Source organism: Heterodontus francisci, chromosome 16 (genome assembly GCF_036365525.1).
Source record: "Heterodontus francisci isolate sHetFra1 chromosome 16, sHetFra1.hap1, whole genome shotgun sequence".
NCBI classification, from domain to species: domain Eukaryota; kingdom Metazoa; phylum Chordata; class Chondrichthyes; order Heterodontiformes; family Heterodontidae; genus Heterodontus; species Heterodontus francisci.
In genome coordinates this window covers 95,726,669-95,749,982 of record NC_090386.1, presented here as the reverse complement: position 1 = coordinate 95,749,982, position 23,314 = coordinate 95,726,669, and the positions used below count along the sequence as shown (strand labels likewise).

Here is a 23,314-nt window from a genome sequence, read left to right as displayed (position 1 = left end):
TAGTAGACCATTCGGCCCCTCGAATCTGTGTTGTAGGAACAGGAAGAGGCCATTCAGCCCCTCAAGCCAGCTTTGTACGGCAAGCATTACTTAGCACTTACATTTTGTTTAGACCCAGTTGGCCAACATTATTCCTTTTAACTAATGCATATGTGCTGAACTGCTGGCTCAGCTGATAAGTGCACTGCCTGGTTTATACTGAGCTAGATAGAGCACAGTGTATTGTGTAGCGTGTATTGTGCAGTCAGGGCTGAGTTTCTTGGAGTTAGTCAGGATGGTGGCAGGACAGGCTGTTGGTTTTGGTGCCTTTGCTAAGGGAAAGGCAAGATAAGCCAGTTACTATTTCAGTGAGTCCAGCTGGAATATTTGCACGTGTGGATATTGAGTGAGGATAAGATTAGTCATCTGGTTGAATAGTCTGCTGGCATTGGCTGTTCAGGCTTCCACACAAAGTATGGACACAGGAGTGGGCTACCTGAGTGAGATTGGCAGCTGTGGAACTGAGCCCCAGTCAGGGTCAACACATTCAGGATCAGAGTGGTGAATACTAAAGAGAAGAGAATAGGAATTCACAATAATTGGCAAAAGAACCAGAGAGGAGACGAGAAATTTTATTTTTACACAGTGAGTTGTTGTGATCTGGAATGTGTTGTCTGAAAGGGCGGTGGAAGCAAATTCAATAGTAACTTTGAAGAGGGAATTGAATAAATACTTGAAAAGAAAAAAAATTACAGGGCTGGGGAAAGATCGGGGGAGTGGGACCCATTGAATAGCTTTCAAAGAGCCAGCACAGATACGATGGGCCTAATGGCCTCGACTGTGCTATGATTTGGAAGAGGCTGTTCAATACCAAAAGTGCAAGTGCTGAACTCTCGTACGGTTGTCATAAGACCACTTCTGAAACTTTTAAAAAGATTAAATACATTTTTACAATCATTAGAAATCTTGCAGAAGTTGCATGGTCAATGCTTACTGCTACATGTGAGTGTCCGTAAGGAATTCTACCTTCTACTCAATCAAGATGATAGCAGGAAGCTGGTCCATCACTATTAAAATTGTAACTGATTCTAATATATCCAGACAAGTCATATTTTTGATATTCATTCTCAGGCTGTGGATATCACCCTCTTGGTAATGTGGTTTTTTTTTAAAGACCTGCTGTCCTTCAAAACCTGGGAGAATTTCCTTGGGATTTAACTGTGTAACAGAATTTCCACTAAAGTTTCGACAGCAGATCAGGAGAAACCTGAAGGAAATTTGCCTTGATTTCCAACTGTGTCCTAGGCATCATTAGCTGTGTTGTATTTGATTTTCTGTAAATGTTTATTGAAGTTTAAAAAAAAAAGTATTAAACTTCTTTTGCATCCAACTTCGTCCCACAGCAGGGAGTGATGTAAGAGTACTTACTGGAGACAGCTCTGAAGAAACCTCAAATGTCATTGCTTATCTTCGTGACTTGCACTTCCTTGCATCAGTTTGTGAATAAGGGCTAAAATCTTTGGCACTAAACTTGTACTTCTGTTCATTTCTAATCGGTGAGATGGCTCCCTCTTACTGTCTGTCCATTTACTGTCCCTCAGATTTATTTTCTTCAGTGGTTGTGGGCCCTAATCCTCTCCATTTTTTTGAATCAGACCCAGGTGAGTTTTTCTCTTTCTCTTTTGCTTTGAACAGCAAATCCCAGGCTTGGAACAGAGGCATTTGAAGGTCGCTGCCTGTAGTTGTAGATAGCAGGTAGTTGCATTTCTGTAGTGTCTTTCATGATATCAGGGTTTTCCCAAAGCAGTTCAAAACCAATGAAGCATCTTTGAAGTGCAGTCACTGTTGTAATTTGGGAAACAGCAATGTGATAATGACTAGATCATCTGTTTTTTAAGTGATGTTGATTGAGAGATAAATGCTTGCCAGGACACCAGGTAGAACTCCCCTGCTCTTCTTTGCAATGGTGGCCATGGGGTCTTTTACGCCCACCTGACAGGGCAGCCGGAGCTTCGGTTTAATACCTCATTCGAAAGATGGCATCTCCAGCAGTGCAGCACTCCCTAAGTAGTGCAATTAAAGCAAAATACTGCAAATGCTAGAAATCTGAAATAAAAACACAAAGTGCTGGAAATACTCAACAGGTCAGGCAGCATCTGTGGATTCACAGAGTATTTCCAGCACTTTTGCTCCCTAAGTACTGCACTGGGAGTGTCAGCCTGGATTATGTGCTCAAGTCTCTGGAGTGGGTGTTGAACCCATAATCTTCTGACTGAGAGCTATGAGTGCTACCCACTGAGCTGAGACTGAGAGCTGATGTGAATCATCTTGATGAGTATTGCTGTTTAACCTCAGATATGAAGAATGGCTGGTGGACTGAGGTACCAGAGGCCTGGTGGTGCAATCCAACCCAACAAGAGAAGAGGGGGAAAAGAGATCTGTGATTCAGCCTCAGCTATTTGCAATCTATATCAATGGCTTCGATAAGGGGACGGGAGTATAACATATCCAAGTTTTCTGATGATACTAAGCTGGGTGGGAAAGTTAGCTGTGAGGAAGATGCAAATGTAGATTGGTTACGTGTGTGGATAAGAAGGTGGCAAATGGAATATAATGTGGGGAAATGTGAAATTATCCATTTTGGTAGAAAAAATAGAAAATAATTTTTTTTTACAGGGTAAAATTCTTGTAATTGTTGGGATGCAGAGGGATTTGGGTGTCCTTGTACACAAATCACAAAGTTAACATGTAGGTGCAGCAAGCAATTAGGAAGGCAAATGGTATGTTGGCCTTTATTGCAAGGGAGTGGTTAGAGTATAAAAGTAAGGAAATCATACTGCAATTGTATAGGGCTTTGGTGAGACCACACCTAGAATACTGTTTACAGTTTTGGTTTCTTTACCTAAGGAAGAATATATTTGCCTTCGAGTGGGTGCAACAGCGGTTCACTGGATTTACTCCTATGAGGAGAGATTGGCTAGAATGGGCCTATATTCTCTGGAGTTTAGAAGAGTTTAGGTGATCTCATTGCAATGTTTAAAATTTTTAAGGGGCTTGACGGGGTAGATTCTGAGAGGCTAGTTCCCCTGTCTGGAGAATCTAGAACATGGGGTCACAGCCTCAGGATAAGGGGGTCAGCCTTTTAGGACTGAGATGAGGAGAAATTTCTTCACTCAGAAAGTTGTGAGACTTTGGAATTTTCTACCCCAGAGGTTTGTGGATGCTCAGTTGTTGAGTATGTTCAAGACTGAGATTAATCGATCTTTGAACACTAAGGGAATCAAAGAGAAAGAAAAAGGGAATTGTATTTCTGTGGCACCTTTTACAATTGCAGTCTGTCCTAAAGTGCTTTACAGCCAATGCAATACTTTTGAAGTATATTTACTGTTGTAATGTGGGAGATGCAACAGCCAATTTGTATAAAAGATCCCACAAGTAGCAGTATGATAATGACCAGATAATCTGTTTTTGTGATGTTGATTCTGTTACGACCTCAGTGAGGTCATTAACGTTAAAAATACGGGATATGAGCCCCCAGACCAATTTAAAGAATTACACAAGATTTCACGTTTTAAGACTTTTATTGTAACAACTTCTTCTTTGGCCTCCTTGTCTCTAGAGACAATGGGTAAGCGCCTGGAGGTGGTCAGTGGTTTGTGAAGCAGCGCCTGGAGTGGCTATAAAGGCCAATTCTAGAGTGACAGACTCTTCCACAGGTGCTGCAGATAAAATTGGTTGTCAGGGCTGTTACACCCTTGCGCTTCTGTCTTTTTCCTGCCAACTGCTGTCTCTTTGACTGGCCACTCTTTAGCCCCGCCTTTATGGCTGTCCGCCAGCTCTGGCAATCACCGGCAACTGACTCCCACGACTTGTGATCAGTGTCACAGGACTTCATGTCGCGTTTGCAGACGTCTTTAAAGCAGAGACATGGACAGCCGGTGGGTCTGATACCAGTGACGAGTTCGCTGTACAATGTGTCCTTGGGGATCCTGCCATCTTCCATGCGGCTCACATGGCCAAGCCATCTCAAGCGCCACTGGCTCAGTAGGGTGTATGTGCTGGGGATGTTGATTGCCTCGAGGACCTCTGCGTTGGAGATACGGTCCTGCCACCTGATGCCAAGGATTCTCCGGAGGCAGAGACGATGGACTGAGTTGAGATGTCACTCTTGGCTGACATACGTTGTCCAGGCCTCGCTGCCGTAGAGCAAGGTACTGAGGACACAAGCTTGATACACTCGGACTTTTGTGTTCCGTGTCAGTGTGCCATTTTCCCACACCCTCTTGGCCAGTCCGGACATAGCAGCGGACGCCTTTCCCATGTGCTTGTTGATTTCTGCATCGAGAGATAGGTTACTGCTGATAGTTGAACCTAGGTAGGTGGACTCTTGAACCACTTCCAGAGCGTGGTCGCTGATATTGATGGATGGAGCATTTCTGACATCCTGTCCCATGATGCTTGTTTTCTTGAGGCTGATGGTTAGGCCAAATTCGTTGCAGGCAGCCACAATCCTGTCGATGAGTCTCTGCAGACACTCTTCAGTGTGGGATGTTAATGCAGCATCATCAGCAAAGAGGAGTTCCCTGATGAGGACCTTCCGTACTTTGGTCTTCGCTCTGTAACAAGTAAACTAAAAGAAATCCCCATTAACTAAATAGTACTTTGTAAGTAGCTGATATCTTTTCTTAGTAATTCACGGTATTTTGTTTACTTATTAAAATACTTGAAAACCTCACACCATGCTTATACGTTACACAGTCCTTTTTAATGGTGAAATCCTTTGTTGTTAAAAGTGTCAAACTCTTCCCAGTTGCAATGAGTTAGATCTCCCAGACCGTTTCAAAAATTAATGCCCTCATTGCTCACTGCTCTGAGCACTTCTGGCCTGGACGTCCATGAATAAGGCGATTCCTGGTGATCCTGCTGGTTTTTTGCTTCTCCACAAGCTTCAAATTTCGAAACGGGTTCAAATGTTTGCAGCCTTTCACTGTATTAGACTTCTGAGAGCAGGTGTTCTGTCTCCCTTGGCCGCCACTGCTGATCGTCTTCTTTACAGCCTTCTCTGGAACTGCAACCACTGGGCTCCTTTCTTACAGCCTGTCTGCCTTCAGAAAATCTGTTAAATTTAGCAGGAACTAAACATCCATAACTTACTTTCCTTTTCCAATATGCAAAGTTCAGAAGTCTGGTTTCAGCAGAGACACCTGGGCCTTCCATTGTTCCCTGGTATTAACAGCCTCCTGGTACATTTGCAATTTCAGAATCACTGACTCCTTGTTTACAATCTGAAAGTCTGGGATGGTGAAACCCATTGTTCTTCAGGTATTACCCCTACAGTCTCTGTTTTTTTCAAAGCAAAAGTCTTTGATCTGTGTTCTCTGTTGTCCTGATAACCAAGATTTCTGTCTTGTCCTTTAGCAGAGTAGATATGAGGTCATCTGACCTTCTGGACTCCATTTTAAACTTCTAAAAAAATCACAATTTTTAAAACATAATTATGTTATAGAGTCCAGCGTTCATAACAATTTGGGGGTAAATATTGAATCATAGAATGGTTACAGCAGAAAAGGAGATCATTTGGCCCCTCATGTTCATGCTGGCTCTCTCTAAGGGCAACTCAGCTAATCCACTCCCCTGCCTTTTCCCCATAGCCCAGCAATTTTTTTCTCCAGATAATTATCCAATTCCCTTTAGAAGGCCTCAATTGAATCTGCCTACACCACACTTTCAGGCAGTGCTTTCCAGATCCTAACCACTCGCTGTATCTAAAAAAAAAAGTTTTTCCTCATGTCGCCATTGCTTTTTGTGCCAATCACCCGAAATTGGGCTACTCTGGTTCTCAACCCTTCCATCAATGGGAACAGTTTCTCCCTATCTACTCTGTCCAGACCCCTCATGATTTTGAACACCCCTATGAAATCTCCTCTTCATTAAGGAGAACAATCCCAGCTTCTCCAATCTATCCACATAACTGAAGTTACATTGGCCAAGACACTGGTGAGAATTCGCCTGTAATTCTTCGAAATAGATGTTTTACATCCACCTGAAAGGGAAGATGGGGCCTCAGTTTAACGTCTCATCCAAAAGACAGCACCTCCAACAGTGCAGTACTCCCTCAGTATTGTACTGAAGTGTCAGCTTTGATTTGTGATCAAATCCTGTAGTGGGATCCCAAGACAATGGGACACAATCTAAAAATTAGAACTAGGCCATTCAGGAGTTAATTTTGGAAACACTTTTTTTGCAAGCAGGGTGTTAGAAATGTGTAGCTCTGCTTTCCCAAAAGGCTACAAATGTAGGTCAATTCAAATTTTTGAGACCAATTGACAAATTTTTATTAGTTAAGGGTAGCAAGTGATATGGGTTACTGATACGGGCACCGAGCCTGGGAGTGGGACTGACAGCAAAGCTCTGTGGAGAGCTGGATGGACTTGATGGGCCGAATGGATTCCTTCTGTGCCGTAAATGACTATGACTTGTACTTACAACCTTCTGCCTGAAGAGGCAAGAGTGTGCTACCAGCTGAGCCACTGACCCAGCTGATATACGTATGGTTATGGAAAAAGGGCAGGAAGGTGGAGTTGAGCTAGAAAATCAGCCATGATCTTATTGGATGGCGGAGCTGGCTCAAAGGGCAGGATGGCCTGCTCCTGCTCCATTTCTTATGTTTTCATGAGATGGATATGCTCTGTTCAGCAGGCTAGCAAAAAAAATCTCCTGCGTCTCTCGAAGACAACATTAAACCCGCACTTTTGAAGACGTAACATAATTCTCTGGAACCTTCTAGGTGCGCTGTAATTAGTGTCTCCTTCAAAATTGCAAGTGGGGGTGGATCCAGGGAGAGGTGGGTCTGGCAGGTCTTGTACGAATCAATATTCTCAGTAATAGCTCAAAATACTACTCAACTGCTGGACAAAGGTTTAGAGGTTTGGTGCTAAACTCATGTCACAAACTCTGGTGAGAAAGGACAATTGAATGGTGGTAGAATGGTGGGGGGCGGCACAGTGGCGTAGTGGTTAGCACTCCAGCCTCACAGCTCCAGGGACCCGGGTTCGATTCCGGGGACTGCCTGTGTGGAGTTTGCAAGTTCTCCCTGTGTCTGCGTGGGTTTCCTCCGGGTGCTCCGGTTTCCTCCCACAAGCCAAAAGACTTGCAGGTTGATAGGTAAATTGGCCATTATAAATTGTCACTAGTATAGGTAGGTGGTAGGGAAATATAGGGACAGGTGGGGATGTTTGCTAGGAATATGGGATTAGTGTAGGATTAGTATAAATGGGTGGTTGATGTTCGGCACAGACTCGGTGGGCCGAAGGGCCTGTTTCAGTGCTGTATCTCTAAACTAATCTAATCTTTGTTAAATGGACATGTAAAATCCATTTACCCGCATGTGGTTACACCGGTATTGTCATAGTCAAGGCTGAGGCTCATCAGCAATTTCTATTGGAAAACACCAGGCTGAAGGATGTCTGCGTTACTTTGCAGAAGAACCAACAGGAGACCAGGCCAAGACTTGCTGAGAAGAACTACTATTCGAAATACATAGGTACCACACTGGTGTTCTGTGGGGTAGTTGCGTGTCTTTTAAATTCATTCGCAGGATGTAAGTATCGCTGGCAAGGCCAGCATTTATTGCCCATCTCTAATTGCCCTTGAGAAGGTGGTGGTGAGCTGCCGCCTTGAGCTACTGTAGTTCATGTGGTGTAGGTACACCAACTATGCTGTTAGGGAGGGAGTTCCAGGATTTTGACCCAGCGACTGAAGGAACAACAATATAGTTCCGAGTCAGGATGGTGTGTGGCTTGGACGGGAACTTGCAGGTGGTGATGTTCCCATGCATCTTTCGCCCTTGTCCTTCTAGGTGGTAGAGGTCATGGGTTTAACGTATGACTGCTGTTTGTAGATGGAGCTAATATCTGACAATGGAATAATTTGGGTTTCAAAGAAACAGAAAAATTTAAAAGAAGGGGAAGTTGGATGCCAAAATTTTTTTTAGTGTCTCTCTTGGTGTCTAGTTTTAAAATACAGATCACCCTTTTTTTGGCTGGTATTTGAGCCCTGCTCTTGTGCTGATGTTTGATCCCAGAGTTCAGGCCCCAAACCTGGGCTGGTGTTTCACTCTAGAACTCCAATGGCTAAATCTCCTACGTGCAAATGTGTGGTGTCAATTGTAAATATCGAGTGCTTGTTTTTTTTCAGGACGTGCCATATCGATGGCGAAATTGGAGAGCAGCAAAGGACCTCCAGCGCTACCGGCATGATTACCCTGTGAGTCATGTGTGAGAAAGCTGCAGCAGCAGAGAATTGTATCTGACAGTTTATATTATTGGTTGTGTGCACCTTATGGTGTGATATTAAACAGCTCTGAGTCAGCTTCAGGTTTAAGCAGGTTAACTAGGTGACACACTGAGGGCGTGCTGCCCTTCTGTTGCAACAGGCCAAGGCCTAGATTTTTTTTTTACTTAGAATTTACAACACAAAAACAGACTGTTTGGCCCAGCTTGTTCGTGCCAGTGTTCCAAATGAGCCTCCTCCCACCCCTCTTCATCTAATCCTATCAACATATCCTTCTGCTCTTTCTTGCTCTACTAGTCTCCTATTACATATATCTGTGCAATTCGCCTCAACCACTCCATGTGGTAGTGGATTCCGTATTGGGATTCTAAATGTTTGTATAAGCAGTTTCAATGTTAAATGTGGTTATCCCACATTGACTCTGCTTCTGTTCCCAACAGGATCTAGACAATAAAGTAGAGGATAATGAGAACATCAACTTCCAGTTCTACATGAACCAGGCGTGCTCTCAACCAGATGGTAATTGCTTCCAACTGATGATTCTTTTTAATCATTGCCATTGGGAGAACTCTGCTGTACTTCAAATAGTAATTGTGGGATCTTTTACATTCACATGAGGGGACAAATGGGACCTCAGCTTAACATCTCATCCAAAAGACGGCACCTCCGATAGTACTGCACAGGAGGAGTCAGCCTCAAATTTATGCTCAGGTTTCTTTTTTTTAATCTTTCTTGGTATGTGGGTTTTGCTGGCAAGGTTTTGTTGCCCATCCCTAATTGCCCTTGACAACTGAGTGGCTTACGAGGCCATTTCAGAGGGCAGTTAAGAGTCAACCACATTGCTGTGGGTCTGGAGTCATGTAGGCCAGACCGGGTAAGGACGGCAGATTTCCTTCCCTAAGGGGCATTAGTGAACCAGATGGGTTCTTACGACAATCAATGATAGTTTCATGGTGCCATTACTGAGGGCCACTCATTTCCTGATCTCATTACAGCCTTGATTCAATCATGGACAAAAGAGCTAAACTTGAGGTGAGGTGAGAGTGATTGCCCTGGATACCAAGGCAGCATTTGACTGAGTGTGGCATCAAGGATCCCTCGCCAAACTGAAGTCAATGGGAATCGAGGAGAAAACTCTCCACTGCCTAGCACAAAGGAAGATGGTTGTGGTTGTTGGAAGCCAATCATCTCAGCCCCAGGACATCGCTGCAGGAGTTCCTCAGAGTAGTGTCCTAGGCCCAAACAGCTTCAGCTGCTTCATCAATGATCTTCCCTCCATCATAAGGTCAGAATTGGGGATTTTTGCTGATTTTGTGATGTTCAGCACCATTCTTGACTCCTCAGATACTGAAGCAGTCCATATCCAGACGCAGCTAGACCTGGACAACATTCAGGCTTTTGGGATGATAAGTGGCAAGTAATATTTGCGCCACACCAGTGCCAGGCAAAGACAATTTTCAATAAGAGAGAATCTAACCATCCCCCCTTGATGTCCAACGGCATTCCCATCGCTGAATCCCCCACTATCTACATCCTGGGGGTTAGCATTGACCAGGAACTGAACTGGACTAGCCACATAAATACCGTGGCTACAAGAGCAGGTCAGAGGCTGGGAATTCTGCAGGGAGTAACTCACCTCCCGACTCCCCAAAACCTGTCCACCATCTACAAGGCACAAGTCAGGGGTATGATGAAATACTCTCCACTTGCCTGGATGGGTGTGGCTCCAACAACACTCAGGAAGCTCGACACCATCCAGGACTAAGCAACCCGCTTGACTGGCATCCCATCTACCACCTTTAAGCATTCACTCCCTCCACCACCGATGCAAAGTGGCAGCAGTGTGTACCATCTACAAGATGCACTGTAGCAACTGACCAAGGTTCCTTCAACGGCACCTTCCAAACCCGCAACCTCTACCACCTAGAAGAACAAGGGCAACAGACGCATGGGTACACCACCACCTGCAGGCTCCCCTCCAAGCCCCACACCATCCTGACTTGCAACTATATCGCCGTTCCTTCACTGTCACTGGGTCAAAATCCTGGGACTCCCTTCCTGACAGCACTGTGGGTGTACCTACACCAGATGGACTGCAACAGTTCAAGAAGGCATCACCACCACCTTCTCGAGGGCAATTAGGGATGGGCAACAGATGCTGGCCTAGCCAGCGACGCCCACATCCCATGAGACAATAAAAACAAGCTCTTAATTCCAGATTTCTTTTTATTCATTAATAGAATTTTATATTCATTAATTGAATTTGAATTTAAATGTGAACCCATGTCCCCAGAGTTTTAGCCTGGGCCACTGGATTACTGGTTTACCACTGATTACCACTGTCTCCCACTATAGCCTGTATAGTAGGACTTGAACCCACAACCTTCTGACTCAGAGGTGAGTGTACTACAGCTATAACCTCAGAGGCCATTTGCATCTCATGAAATTGTTGTCCTTCTGTGGACTTTGAAGGTTGTTCCCAGTGGATGCAGATTGTTAAACTAATCTCATTTAGGGCTTTTGCAGCTGGTAGAGGAGATTCCCAACACAGCGTAAGTTACTTTTTGATTTGCATCTAGTGGTATAAGATATGGAAGGGACTACTTTACCTGACCTCCTGACACCCACATGCAGTCCAATACAGTTTAGCTCTATACCTGAGCATACTTTTGACATTTCAGACAGTTTGTTGTAACTTTGGTTTCATTTTAAGCCGCAGAAACCCAATGGAGGATTGACTTTGAATTTCTTTCCTCTTCTAGAGTGGACAGTAGAAGAGATGATTACGAATTGGAAGGGAAAATATGAACAATTAGAGCGGAACCATTCATACATCCAATGGTAACAATGCCTTTTTCTACATCTGCGCATTTGACCAGCTTGTAGAGGGGTTAAGCGTTTGATGTAGTGTTCAATTGTGTCAAAGATTTTTTTTTCAATTAGATGGTAAATGCTCATTTTTTTAAAAATTCTTTCCGAGGAGTCATAGAATCATAGAATGGCCTCCTTCTGTGTAAACATTCGGCCCATCATCCCTGTGCCAGCCCTGCAAGAACAACTCTTTTGTTTAAATGTCATCTTTGGGTCCTATGCCAATCACCTTAAATCAGGGTCCTCTGGTTCTTGATGCTTCTGCCAATGGCAACAGTTTCTCTCTATCTACTCTGTTCAGTCCCCTCATGATTTTGACATTTCTATCAAATCTTCTCTCAACCTTCTCTTCTCTAAGGAGAACAGCCCCAGCTTCTCCAATCTATCTTTGTAACTGAAGTCCCTCATCCCTGGAACCATTCTGTGAAATCTTTTCTGCACCCTCTCTAATGCCTTCACATCCTTCCTAAAGTGTGGTGCCCAGACTTGGACACAATACTCCAGTTGAGGCCAAACCAATGTTTTACAAAGATTCACCATAACTTCCTTGCTTTTGTATTCTATACCTCTATTTATATTCCATATGCCTTATGAACGGCTTTCTCAACCTGCGCTGCCGCTGTCAACAATTTGTTCACATATACCCTAAGCAATTAAGAAGGCAAATAGTATGTTGGCCTTTATTACAAGAGGATTTGGGTATAGGAGTAAAGAAGTCTTACTGCAATTATATAAAGCCTTGGTGAGATTGCACCTGGAGTATTGTGTGCAGTTTTGGTCTCCTTACCTAAGGAAAGATATACTTGCCTTAGAGGGAGTGCAACAAAGTTTCACCAAACTAATTCCTGGGATGGAGGGATTGTCCTATGAGGAAGGATTAAATAGACAAGGGCGGCGCAGTGGTTAGCACCGCAGCCTCACAGCTCCAGCGACCCAGGTTCAGTTCTGGGTACTGCCTGTGCCGAGTTTGCAAGTTCTCCCTGTGACCGCGTGGGTTTCCGCCGGGTGCTCCGGTTTCCTCCAACAGCCAATGACTTGTAGGTTGATAGGTAAATTGGCCATTGTAAATTGCCCCAGTACAGGTAGGTTGTGGGGATGTGGTAGGGAATATGGGATTAATGTAGGATTAGTATAAATGGGTGGTTGATGGTCGGCACAGACTCGGTGGGCCGAAGGGCCTGTTTCAGCGCCGTATCTCTCTATGACTTGCCTTTATTCTCTGGAATTTAGAAGAATGAGAAGTGATCTCATTCAAACATACAAAATTCTGACAGGGCTCGTCAGGGTAGATTCAGGAAGGATGTCTGGGGGTGTCTAGAACCAGGGACGCAGTCTCAGAATAAGGGGCAGGCCATTTAGGACTGAGATGAGGAGGAATTTCTTTTCTCCAAAGGTAGTGAATCTTTGGAACTTTCTGCCCCAGAGGGCTGTGGAGGCTCAGTCATTGAGTCTGTTCAAGACTGAGATCGATAGATTTCTATATATTAAAAACATCAAGGGATACAGGGAGAGTGCAGGAATGTGGTGTTGAAGTAGAAGATCAGCCATGACGCAGGAAAATGGCAGAGCAGGCTCAAAGGGCTAAATGGCCTACTCCTGCTCCTATTTCTTATGTTCTTCTAACCTCTTGAAGTCTATCACTGTCCTCCTCACAGGTCACAATACTTCCAAGTTTTGTATCTTCTGCAAATTTTGAAATTGTGCCTGTACATCAAACCATCGAAAGGTTACGGCACAGAAGGAGAACATTCAGCCCATGGTGTCTGCGTCGACTGAAAATAAATTAGCCACCCAATCTAATCCCACCTTCCAGCATCTGGTCCGTAGCCTTGCAGGTTACAGCACTTCAGCTGCATGTCCAGGTACCTCTTAAGGCCATTGTTTTCAGTTTCCTGTCATTCAGCCAACTTCGTATCCATGCTGCCACTGTCCTTTTTATTCCATGGGCTTTAACTTTGGTGACAAGCCTGTTATGTGGCACTTTATCAAATGCCTTTTGGAAGACCAGGTACACCAATCAAACCAGCCTCATCAACCCTCTCTGTTCTCATCAGAACTCAAACAAGGTAGTTAAACACAATTTCTATTTAACAAATCCATGCTTTTTTTTTCTTAATTAATCCATATTTGTCCAAGTGACTGTTTAATTGTGTCCCGGATTATCATTTCTAAAAGCTTTCCCATCACAGTGGTTAAACTGGCCGGCCTGTAGTTGCTGGGCTTAACCTTACACCCTATTTTGAATAAAGGTGTAACATTTGCAATTCTCCAATCCTCTGGCACCACCCCCTGTATCTAAGGAGGATTGGGAGATTATGGCTAGTGCCTCCACAATTTCCACCCTTACTTCCTTCAGTATCCTCCAATGCATCTGACCCGGTCCTGGTAACTTGTCAACTTTAAATACAGCCAACCTATCTAATACCGCCTCTCTATCAATTTTTAGCCCATCTGAATTACCTCCTCTTTCACTATGACTTTGGCAGCACTTTCTTTCTTGGTAAAGATGGATGCAAAGTACTCATTTAGTACCTCAGCCATGCCCTCTGCCTCCATGCAGAAATCCTCTTTTTGGCCTCACTTCTCCTTTTGCCACCTTTTTATTATAGAAAACTTTTGGATTCCCTTTCGTGTTAGCTGCCAGTCTCAGCGCCACAACTGATTGACGGGGCAGATGATCTGCGTCAGCAGCCACTGAAGTGTCTCTGCCCTATATTGTGAGATATTTGGACTAGGTTATAAGGTGGTTAAGAAAGTGTATGGGATACTTGGCTTTGTAAATAGGGGCATGTAATAGGAAAACAAGGAAGTCAGACTAAACCTTTACAAATTTCTGGTTAAGCCTTAGCTGAACTATTGTGTCCAATTCTGGGCACTAGACTTTAGGAAAGATGTCAAGGCCTTGGAGAGGGTGTAGCGGAGATTTACCAGGATTGTATCATGTTTGAGAGATTTCGGTTATATGGAGAGACTAGCGAAGCTTGGATTGGTCTCCGTAGAGCAGAGATGGTTAAAGAGAGACCTAATGGATGTATTCAGAATTATAAAGGGATTTGATATAGCAAGTAGGGAGAAACTATATCCTAAAGCAAGTGGTTAATAACCAAAGGTCATAAATTTAATATAATTAGTAAAAGAACTAGAGGGGAAATGAGAAATTTCTTCACACACAGGAGTGTTAGGATCTGGAAATCACTACCTGAAAGGGTGGCTGAATCAGATCCTATAGAACTTTCAAAAGACATTGGGCATGTACTTGAAGAGGACTATTTGCAGGGTTATGGGGAAAAGGCTGTGAGAGACTAAATTGGATAGGTCTTTCAAAGAACCAGCACAGGCACAATGGGCCAAATGGCCTTGTTCTGTGCTGTAAGATTCTACGATCTACAGGGTGGTCTGGAATGAATCTCATGACTAATGTTCCCTCATTTCCCACCCTCCCCTGCAATCACCAGTCGGATATCCGACAGAGTGGAGCCACTGGACCACCATGCTACCATTGTCATAGTATTAGAATTAGAACATTACAGCGCAGTACAGACCCTTCGGCTCTCGATGTTGCGCCGACCTGTGAAACCATCTGACCTACACTATTCCATTTTGTGCATTGATGCCTCAAGTTGATTTGGGAATGTGTTACTTAAGTATCATGAATATTTAAATTACTACAATCTGCACTTCTGACTTGGAAAGCATTGTTTTTAAAATTTTCCTGGCACTTCCGGAATCGTCCTCGTTTCTAACCATTTGGGTTGTGGTTTCAGGCTGTTTCCATTGCGGGAACGTGGAATGAATTGGTACGCCAAGGAGCTCACAAGACAAGAAATCGAGGTGTGTATCAGGAAGAGGAATTGCTCAATGTGTTGCTTTGCACTTGACCCTTCAAGCGTTAAATATTCCTGTTCTTTGAAATGGCAAATCTAATCTTACAATCAAGCACAGAAACGGGCCACTCGGTCCATCACGCCTCTGAATGAGCTATCCAATTAATCCCACCTCTCTACTCTTTTCCCATAGAGATGCACCTTTTTCCTTTTCGGGTATTTATCCAGTTCCCCTTTTCAGTGTTATTATTGAATCTGCTTCCACTGATCTTTCAGGCAGCACGTTCCAGCTCATAACTCGACGTGTTAAAGAAATTCACCATATTCCTCCCCACACTTTTTGTTGTGACTCTTTTTGTTTACTCAGGGTACCGTGCTTGTCATTGAGCATGTACAAAACTGAAAAGGTTACAGGTTCCTAAAGCTAAGTAGAATTTGAAGTGATGGGATCCTTTGTTCTTGTATTCTCTGGAAATGTTACTTAAGGAGCAGATGTTTCCCCATAAGGAAGGAAATACCAGTGTGAAAGTCACCTTGTGAGGCTCTCTGTATCTCCAGAGTAACTACATGGATCCTGACTGCATATACTCAAATTCTGGCTAACATTTCTTAGCTTCCTAAGAAAATGAGTGGAGTCACATTGCTTTGGTGTTGTTCCTTATGTGATGAAGGGCAAATTGTTATTCTTTTATCCATTCATGGGATGTGGGTGTTGGTGGCAAAGCCAGCATTTATTGCCCATCCCTGATTGCCCTCGAGAAGGTGGTGGTGAGCTGCCGCCTTGAACAGCTGCAGTCCACAGTGCTGTTAGTGAGTTCCAGGATTTTGACCCAGAGACAGTGAAGGAACGGTGATATATTTCCGAGTCAGGATGGTGTGTGACTTGGCGGGGAACTTGCAGGTGGTGGTGTTCCCATGCATCTGCTGCCCTTGCCCTTCTAGGTGGTAGAGGTCGCAGGTTTGGAAGGTGTTGTCAAAGAAACCTTAGCGAGTTGCTACAGTGCTGCATCTTGTATCTTGTGGATGGATGTAACCATCCATATTTCCCATTTTTGTCACACATTCCAGAGTGAGATGTCAAGCAGAGTTGTAGAATGTTGCCAAATCCTGGCAGCAGCTGCAAAGTGACTTTGTTGACCGGAGTTTGGGACTTTTTATTTCTCGTTATTGTGAAACCAAACTGGAAGGCCTTGGGCTTTATTTTAAGAACACATTGAGATCAAAAATGAGTAGATGGCAACCATTTGGTTTTCAAACCCTGTAAATTGTAAGAGGAAGTGAGGACTCAGGGAGGTAAGCAGTTTCAGAATTTTGAAGTCCAAAAAGAATGAGGTAGGGGACACTGCGATTAATTTTGATTTGCAAAACAGTGCAAATGTGGGGAGGAGGAGAGTGTAAACTTGCATATCTCAAACAGAAAAGGAAATGTCACTGGAACACTGGTCATGTTAAATCAGAGGGATACGGAATAGCTGTTGAAGCCATTCTGGCTTAAATGTTTTGACATTTCTGAATTAGGAAAAGTAATGTGTATGGAGTCTAATTTAAGACAAGTTTTTAAAACTTATTAGTTTTCCACCTGTTCAAAGGAAAAACTCATTTATATAGTGCCTTTCATGACCTCACAAGTTCTAAAGTGCTTTACAGCCAATTAAGTACTTTTTCAAGTGTTGTAATGTAGAAAATGCAGCAGCCAATTTGTGCACAGCAAGCTCCCACAAACAGCAATGTGATAATGACCAGATAATCTAACAGAAACAGACCATTCGGCCCAACCGGTCCATGCTGGCACCTATGCTCAACTTGAGCTTCCTCCTATCTTTCCTCATCTAAATCTATCATCGTAATCCTGTATTCCCTTCTCCCTCATATGCTTGTCCAGCTTACCCTTCAATGCATCCATCCTATCCGTTTCAACTACTCGCTGTGATAGCAAGTTCCACATTCTCACCACTCTCTGGGTAAAGTCGTTTCTTCTGCATTCCCAATTGGATTTCTTGGTGACTATCTTATACCGATGGCCTCTAGTTATGCTCTTCACCACAAGTGGAAACATTCTCTCTATATCCACTCTATCAAAACCTTTCAGAATTTTAAAGGAGGTCACCCCTCAGCCTTTTTTCAAGAGAAAAGAGACCCAGCCTGTTCGTCCTTTCCTACATTTCTGGTATCATCCTTGTCAATCTTCTCTGTACCCTCACCAGTGCCTCTATATTTTTTTATAATATGGTGCCCAGAACTGCACACAGCACTCTAAGTGTGGCCTAACCAAGGTTTGATACAAGTTTAGCATAATTTCCATAATTTTCAATTCTATCCCTCTAGAAACAAAGCTTAGTGCTTGGTTTGCTTTTTTATGGCCTTGCTAACCTGTGGTGCAACTTTTCGTGATTGGTGTATTTGTACTCCGAGATCCCTTTGTTCCTCTACCCCACCTAGACTCTCACCTTCCAAATAATAAGTGACCCCCTTAATCTTCCTACCAAATGTACTAATTCACATTTATCTGCTTTGAACTTCATTTGCAAATTATTTGCCCATTCTGCAAGTAATAGTCCTCCTGTAATTTGTTGCAGTCCTCCTCCATATTGACAATCCCCCCATCAATTTGCTATCATCCGCAACTTCAGAAATTGTGATTTTGATTCCAAATTTCAAATTGTTAATATAAATTGTGATCACCAGTGGTCCCAGCACTGTTCCTTGTGAAACACCACTTCCCAACTTCTGCCCCTCTGCATAACTGCCCTTTACTCCCACTCTGCTTTCTGTCTTGAAGCCAGCTCGCAATCCATTATGCCACTTGCCTTGATTCCGCATTCTCTGACCTTATTCATTAGTTTATTATGGGGCATCTTATCAAAGACCTTTTGAAAATCCAGATAAATTACATCTACTGTATTACCATTGTCTATTCTCTCTGTTTCCTCCTCAAAATAATTCAATAAGGTTGGTCAAGTGCTGACCATTCATTATTATATTTTCTTTTTTAGATGCTTTTTTATTCTCTCCTTTAGTAGGGATTTTTAGTGCTGTTGATTGCGGGATAAATATTGGCCGGGACAGCAGGAAAAACTGCCCGCTCTTCTTCAAAATAGCACCTTGGGATCTTCTACATCCACTGGATAGGGCAGATGGGGCCTCAGTTTAACTTCTAATCTCAAAGACAGCAGCTCCGACACTGCAGGGCTCTTTCAGTACTGCACTGGGAGTGTCAGCCCAGATGATGTGCTAAAATCTCTGGAATGGGGCTTGAACCTCTGACCTTCTTAACTCAGAGGTGAGAGTGTAACCCTCTGAGCCATGGCTGAGAAGTTTCATTGTTGCAGTGGGGCATTGAATTCCAGTTGGTTTTAACATCCCTATCCCCTGCCCTGGATGATATCGCTATCTCTGCTCAGAGGAGATTGAATCATGAACCTTACTGATCAGTCTGGATTATTTCTACACTGAACAGGTCACTTATCCTCTGAGCAATTGCTCATTGCCTAGAGTTCTGATGATGCCCATTTATGGCCAATGAGAACTATGGGCGGCACAGTGGTTAGCATCGCAGCCTCACAGCTCCAGGGACCCGGGTTCGATTCCGGGTACTGCCTGTGCGGAGTTTGCAAGTTCTCCCTGTGACTGCGTGGGTTTCCTCCGGGTGCTCCGGTTTCCTCCCACATGCCAAAGACTTGCGGGTTGATAGGTAAATTGGCCATTGTAAAAATTTCCCCTAGTGTAGGTAGGTGGTAGGAGAATTGAGGGGATATGAGAGGGAAAATGGGATTAATGTAGGATTAGTATAAATGGGTGGTTGATGGTCGGTATGGACTCGGTGGGCCGAAGGGCCTGTTTCGGTGCTGTATCTCTCTATGACTCTATGTGAGGAGTGAAGACAAGGTAAAAATGTTCAGTGTCGCTCACCTTTACTTTCTGAGATGATTAAATGCTGCCATTCCTGGAATGTGTTTTTCTTAGTTGACTATGTTTTTATAGACAACGCATTAACTATTTTTCTATCTACAGTTATTCAAAAAATCTAAGATTGTGAAAAAGAGGCTGATTAAATCATACAAGATGATGCTGGATTTTTATGGCATTAAACTGGTAAATCGGAAAACCGGAGTGGTGAAACGAGCCCATAACTGGAATCAGCGGTTCACCAATCTCAATCTGTGAGTGTTATCAAAGAGAGTCTTACATTTATATAGTGCCTTTTACGACTTCAGAACATCCCAAAGCGCTTTACAGCCAATGAAGTACCTTATTTTAAAGTGTAGTCACTGTGTTGTAATGTAGGAACCATACCAGCCAATTTTTGCACAACAAGATCCCACAATAACAGTGCAATAACTGATCAGACAGCGTGGCACCGCCTTAGTGCTGCCTGCACGGCCCCCTCCCGACAGCGCGGATCCACCTCAGTGCTGCCCTTGTTTATGTTTTAAAGCTTCTGGTGTGAAACCTGAAGCCACAGCCTTCTGACTGAGGCAAGAGTGCTGACCACGGCTGACGCCAAAGCGTCAGCAAAATAACTGCATTTATATAGCGTCTTACGACCAGGTGAGAAAGAGGTCTAGGGGTCCCTTTCAGCCTTCACCTGGCCTTGCTCTAACAGAGTTTTGTTTTAAACACACCATGTTTTGAGCTCCGCCTTGGTGAATCCTTGTTCATTGCTTTCCAGTTATGAGGCAAAGAAATGAGCACAAACAGGCTTTCTTGGGTTTAAAGAAGAAAAATGAAATTTATTAAAATTTAAACTTCAGCTCTAATTCGGTTAATGCCTAATGATACACACAGCACCCCATGCTAGCATGCATATGCGATACACACATGCAAATCGAGACAGAAAAGAGCAAAAGAAAAGATAAAGTGGGACGGTTTGAGTCAATCTCTGAGGAGGTTTTTTTTGTTACTGCGCTTCGAGCTCACGTTGTTCCTGCTTGTAGGTAATTCTTGCTTTTCGTTGGGGCCCGGTATTCTTCTTAAACCTTGTTCACTGTAGGAGATTTTTCTCTCTTGGGGTTCCTGTGTCTTCAATGGGTCTTGAAGTTCCGTGAGAAAGAGATGAGAGCAGACAGGAGAGGCTGTGGCAAGCCAAGAGCAAACAGCTTTCTGAGTTCAAATTCTCTGTGGCAAATTTTTAAAAAAAAACCTGCAACAGTCTGTTAGTCATGTGACTAAATTGGTGTGATCACGTCTGTTTGTGTATTTGGCCATCTTAGCAGTCAACCTGGAATGCTAGCTCCTCCACCTTCAACGTCTGGTAATCAAAAGTCCATTGTGGATTGAATGTATCAGGTAATGCTCTTTTGTCCCTTTAAAGCACTGTCTGTAAATGTCTTTCCAGTCAAGGATCTGGTGTTGCTTTCTTTTAAAAAAAAAACGAGTTCTTTCTTTACTCCAGCAGCAGTTTAAAAATCAATGATCATGTGGCAAAATTAATGTGCCTCATTCTTGGCAGGTGGGGGCCTGCGTGACAAGCATCATTAATATTGGAAAACATGCCAGCATACTTCACAGCAGTGTTATCAGACAAAATGTGACACTAAGCTGCATAAGGAGATATTAAGACAGGTGATGAAAAGCTTGCTCAAATAAGTAGATTTTATGTAGCCTCTTAAAGGAGGAGTGGTGGAGAGCGGAGAGGTTTAGGAAGGGTAGTCCATACCGTGAAAACTGAACTTCTTAAAAAAAAAGTCCTCCAACATACTGTTTCTGTGGGGGGTTTGTCCCTTTACTTGGAGCAGCCATGGGACTATGGCGTTGTGTTACTCATTGGGGAACACTGGTGTTTCAGGGCTCTGCTGCTGCCAAGTTATTGTTGACTGCAGATTTTGTGCTAATTTTTTTTTTCTTTCCAATTTCAGACGCACACATAATAATCTCCGCATCACTCGGATACTGAAGTGCCTTGGAGAGATGGGCTTCGAACATTATCAGCCACCACTGGTAAAGTTCTTCCTTACAGAAACGCTGATCAATAAGCAGTTGCCCAATGTTAAAGAGAGTGTGCTGGACTACTTTCTTTACACCATTAGAAGTAAATCTGAGAGAAGGAAGTTGATACTTTATGCACGGCAGCACTATCAACCTCTTTCCGACTTTGTCTGGGGGCCTCCCAAGGGAACAGAACACCGGTTCAGCCATATCCTCACAGAACTGAAGAAGGAAGAGGAAGCAGCTGGCGAGGAAGCATCAGATGAAGACACAGAAGAAGAAATTAGTTTTGTGTCATTAGAGACAGGTGAAGGCTGCAGTTGGGAACAGGGAAGTCTAACGAAGCAAAAGTCTTCAGATACAGGGGAGAAACGTACAAACTGTGTGAAGGACACTGAGGAAAGATCTGAGGGTCGTATAGAGACAAGAAAGCTTGATGCAGGAACGAGTCAGGAAGAGTATAGTGCTGAAGAGAAGAGTAATGGTGATGGGAAACCTTCAGTCTCAGAAAATAAGCCTCACCAAAATGGACATACTGAAAAACAAACTGAATGTGAGGAACAGGCTGTCAGGGAAGGCATTAAATCAGACATCAAGGAACTTCTGCAAGGCGATAAAGTACTGAAGAACTGCGAAACCAAACACGAGAAAACTGAAGATGACCTGGAAACATTTGGAATACGAGTAGTAGCTGGTGAAGCCATGAGTCCGAAAGAAAAGGAATCAAAGGAGACGTTGCTGCCTTCAGGAGAATCAGAACTAGTTATCAGTGAAGAGGATAAGCCTGCAACAGAAAGAAAAGTTGGGAGTAAGTCAACAGGAGGGGTTGATGACATAGCTGAGCCAGAACTAGTGATCGTTGAAGAGGATAATCTTGCAACAGAAGCAAGGAAAATTGTGAACATGGCAAAAAGAGAGATGGTTGAGACGACTAACCCAGAACCAGCTACCACTGAAGAGGATAAATATGCAAAAGAAGAAAGTAAAACTGGGAATATAACAAAGGAAGAGGTGGATGAGGTAGCTAAGCCACATCCAGATACCGCTGAAGAGGATAAATATACAAAAGAAGAAAAAATAGGGAATATGGTAATGCCAGGCCCAGGACAGAAGAATATGTTAATTGAACCAAAAACTCATGAAGGGCAAAATGAATCTGTTTCCAAAAGGAAAATTCAGAGTTCTGGTAAAGATGAAAGTGAGTACTTGGAAGAAATGGAAACACAAGAAGTAGGACTGGGATATGCTGTGAAAGATGTAAAATATCGTGGGGAGCAAAGTGAGGAAATGGAGACAGAAGATATTAAATGTCCTGGAGAGGAAGGAGATGTAGAAATGGAAGATAGTCAATAAACAGCTCAATCTTAGTAGTATGACAGCTCATTGTTCCACTGTTCTGCAGTGTTGTATTGTGTTCGGATACTGCTTTGAACAAGAGCCAGCAGTGGCCGATTACCAAGCAAATAGGCTGTGCTACACCATTGGTTGTGGAATGGGAGAGTGAATTACCTCATGGCTACCTTGGGCCTTCTAATGCAATTGTGGCTGGTGTGTGTGTGTATATATTTGATTTTTTTTAAAATAAAATGCTGATAGTAGAGGAAGTTAAATAATAAATGTATTTTGTGCTATATTGGAGCCCTATTTTTCCTCTCTCTTGTAATTCCAATCTGATATGTAGTACCTGTAAAAGGAGTGTATGTAGGACGTGGGCTGATGGCAAGTTTTTTTTTGCCCTTTTATTCTTGCCTATTATCTCTCCTAAGGTATAGTTCTGGGGGGTGGAGGTGGTGTGAGAAGCAGGACACCAGGCAATCTGCACCACCTTGTTCAATAACTTTGTATTTATGTAGTGCCTTTAACAGTCCAAGGCGCTTGCTTCATAGATGTATTACCAAACAAAATTTGACACTGAGTCACATAAGCAGACATTAGGGTAGATGACCAAAAGCTTGGTCAGAGGTAGGTTTTAAGGACGGTCTTAAAGGAAGCGAGAGAGAAATGCAGAGGTTCAGGCAGGGAATTCCAGAGCTTGGGGACCAGGCACGAGTGGAATCGGATGATGTTAACCTCTAGCAGCCACTCTCCATGAGGATGGGTTAGGAAGCCATGCAACTGCACAGATCAAATCCTGTAACTTAACAGAATTCCAGCAGAGATCTGGTGGACAGCAATCAGGAGCATGAACCCTGGCTGATAGTCCTGGTGCCAGTTCCATATCTAAATGTGTTTGGAACGGGCACCAATGGCTGCTCTGATATGCCAGCGAGGCTTCCATCTAATTAGAATGAATGAACCCTGCACAAAGATACTCCATGGGGATGTAGCCTCTGTTCCACTTGCTGGATGCCTTGTGTATGTTGTGGACCTGATGTCTCCCTGGCTGATAGAGGAAGTCTGATCCACTTCATCGTTAGCCAAGT

At 43.5% G+C, this 23,314-nt stretch overlaps 1 protein-coding gene across 6 annotated transcripts in view; it reads left to right on the top strand.

Moving 5' to 3' along the window:
• The window catches only part of LOC137378383 (opioid growth factor receptor-like protein 1), a 29,378-nt gene extending 6,838 nt beyond the window's left edge, over positions 1-22,540 (top strand). For 3 of the 6 annotated variants that reach the window (XM_068048654.1, XM_068048655.1, XM_068048656.1), the window contains exons 3-9: positions 1,581-1,640; positions 8,176-8,244; positions 8,712-8,790; positions 11,034-11,112; positions 14,907-14,973; positions 18,978-19,126; positions 20,822-22,540. In XM_068048654.1, coding sequence (XP_067904755.1) covers positions 1,581-1,640; positions 8,176-8,244; positions 8,712-8,790; positions 11,034-11,112; positions 14,907-14,973; positions 18,978-19,126; positions 20,822-22,244 — 1,926 coding nt within the window. In that variant the 3' untranslated portion in view covers positions 22,245-22,540. Of the gene's footprint in view, positions 1-1,580; positions 1,641-8,175; positions 8,245-8,711; positions 8,791-9,315; positions 9,557-11,033; positions 11,113-12,918; positions 13,005-14,906; positions 14,974-18,977; positions 19,127-20,821 lie in introns of those variants that run through there. The other 3 variants (XM_068048657.1, XM_068048658.1, XM_068048659.1) reach the window with 3 other exon arrangements.
• Positions 22,541-23,314: the final 774 nt, after the last annotated feature.